The 488-nt window shown below is 37.9% G+C and overlaps 1 protein-coding gene across 1 annotated transcript in view; it reads right to left on the bottom strand.

Annotated features, from left to right (window-relative positions):
* Positions 1 to 99: 99 nt before the first annotated feature.
* Positions 100 to 488, bottom strand: part of LOC106869292 (toll-like receptor 3) — a 353,412-nt gene continuing 353,023 nt past the window's right edge. Inside the window, exon 55 of the mRNA XM_052978036.1 lies at positions 100 to 283. Coding sequence (XP_052833996.1) covers positions 115 to 283 — 169 coding nt within the window. The 3' untranslated portion in view covers positions 100 to 114. The remainder of the gene's footprint in view (positions 284 to 488) is intronic.

Below are 488 nucleotides of genomic sequence, written 5' to 3'. Positions count from 1 at the left end.
CCATCGCTTGACAACCACTTGGAAAAACACACCGATAGTATACGTACAGAGATATATGTACACAGTGGTCGTAATACGGACACACGTATATCTCCCTTGCTGCTCTTCCTATTATCAATTTAAGAGCATTTCTAAAAACTCACCTTTATCGATGTCTTCATTTGTGATGTTCTTTAGTTGTTGAGTTATCCTCTCTGTATTGTAACATTGAGTCATGTCTGGTTCCTTCCAGACACCAGTGAATGGTGAACATTTTGGGGGCATTTCGGAACGTCTTGAGGAACTGAAAAATATAAAATGTTACCAGTCGTGTTTATGCGCTTTTATTTCATGAATATCAGAGTAATGTGGGAGAAACATTGACCTGATCGAGACTTGAATTTATAACCGAGTGGAAGAAGGATAAATACAGCGAAGTATGTTGTTAACGATCTATCATCCCTTCCACCTGCCCATACTCAAAACCGATGTAAAATATTTTCTTATTA

This window comes from Octopus bimaculoides, chromosome 29 (assembly GCF_001194135.2).
Source record: "Octopus bimaculoides isolate UCB-OBI-ISO-001 chromosome 29, ASM119413v2, whole genome shotgun sequence".
NCBI lineage: Eukaryota > Metazoa > Mollusca > Cephalopoda > Octopoda > Octopodidae > Octopus > Octopus bimaculoides.
The sequence above is the reverse complement of the archived record's forward strand: the minus strand, read 5'-3'. Positions and strand labels throughout refer to the sequence as shown.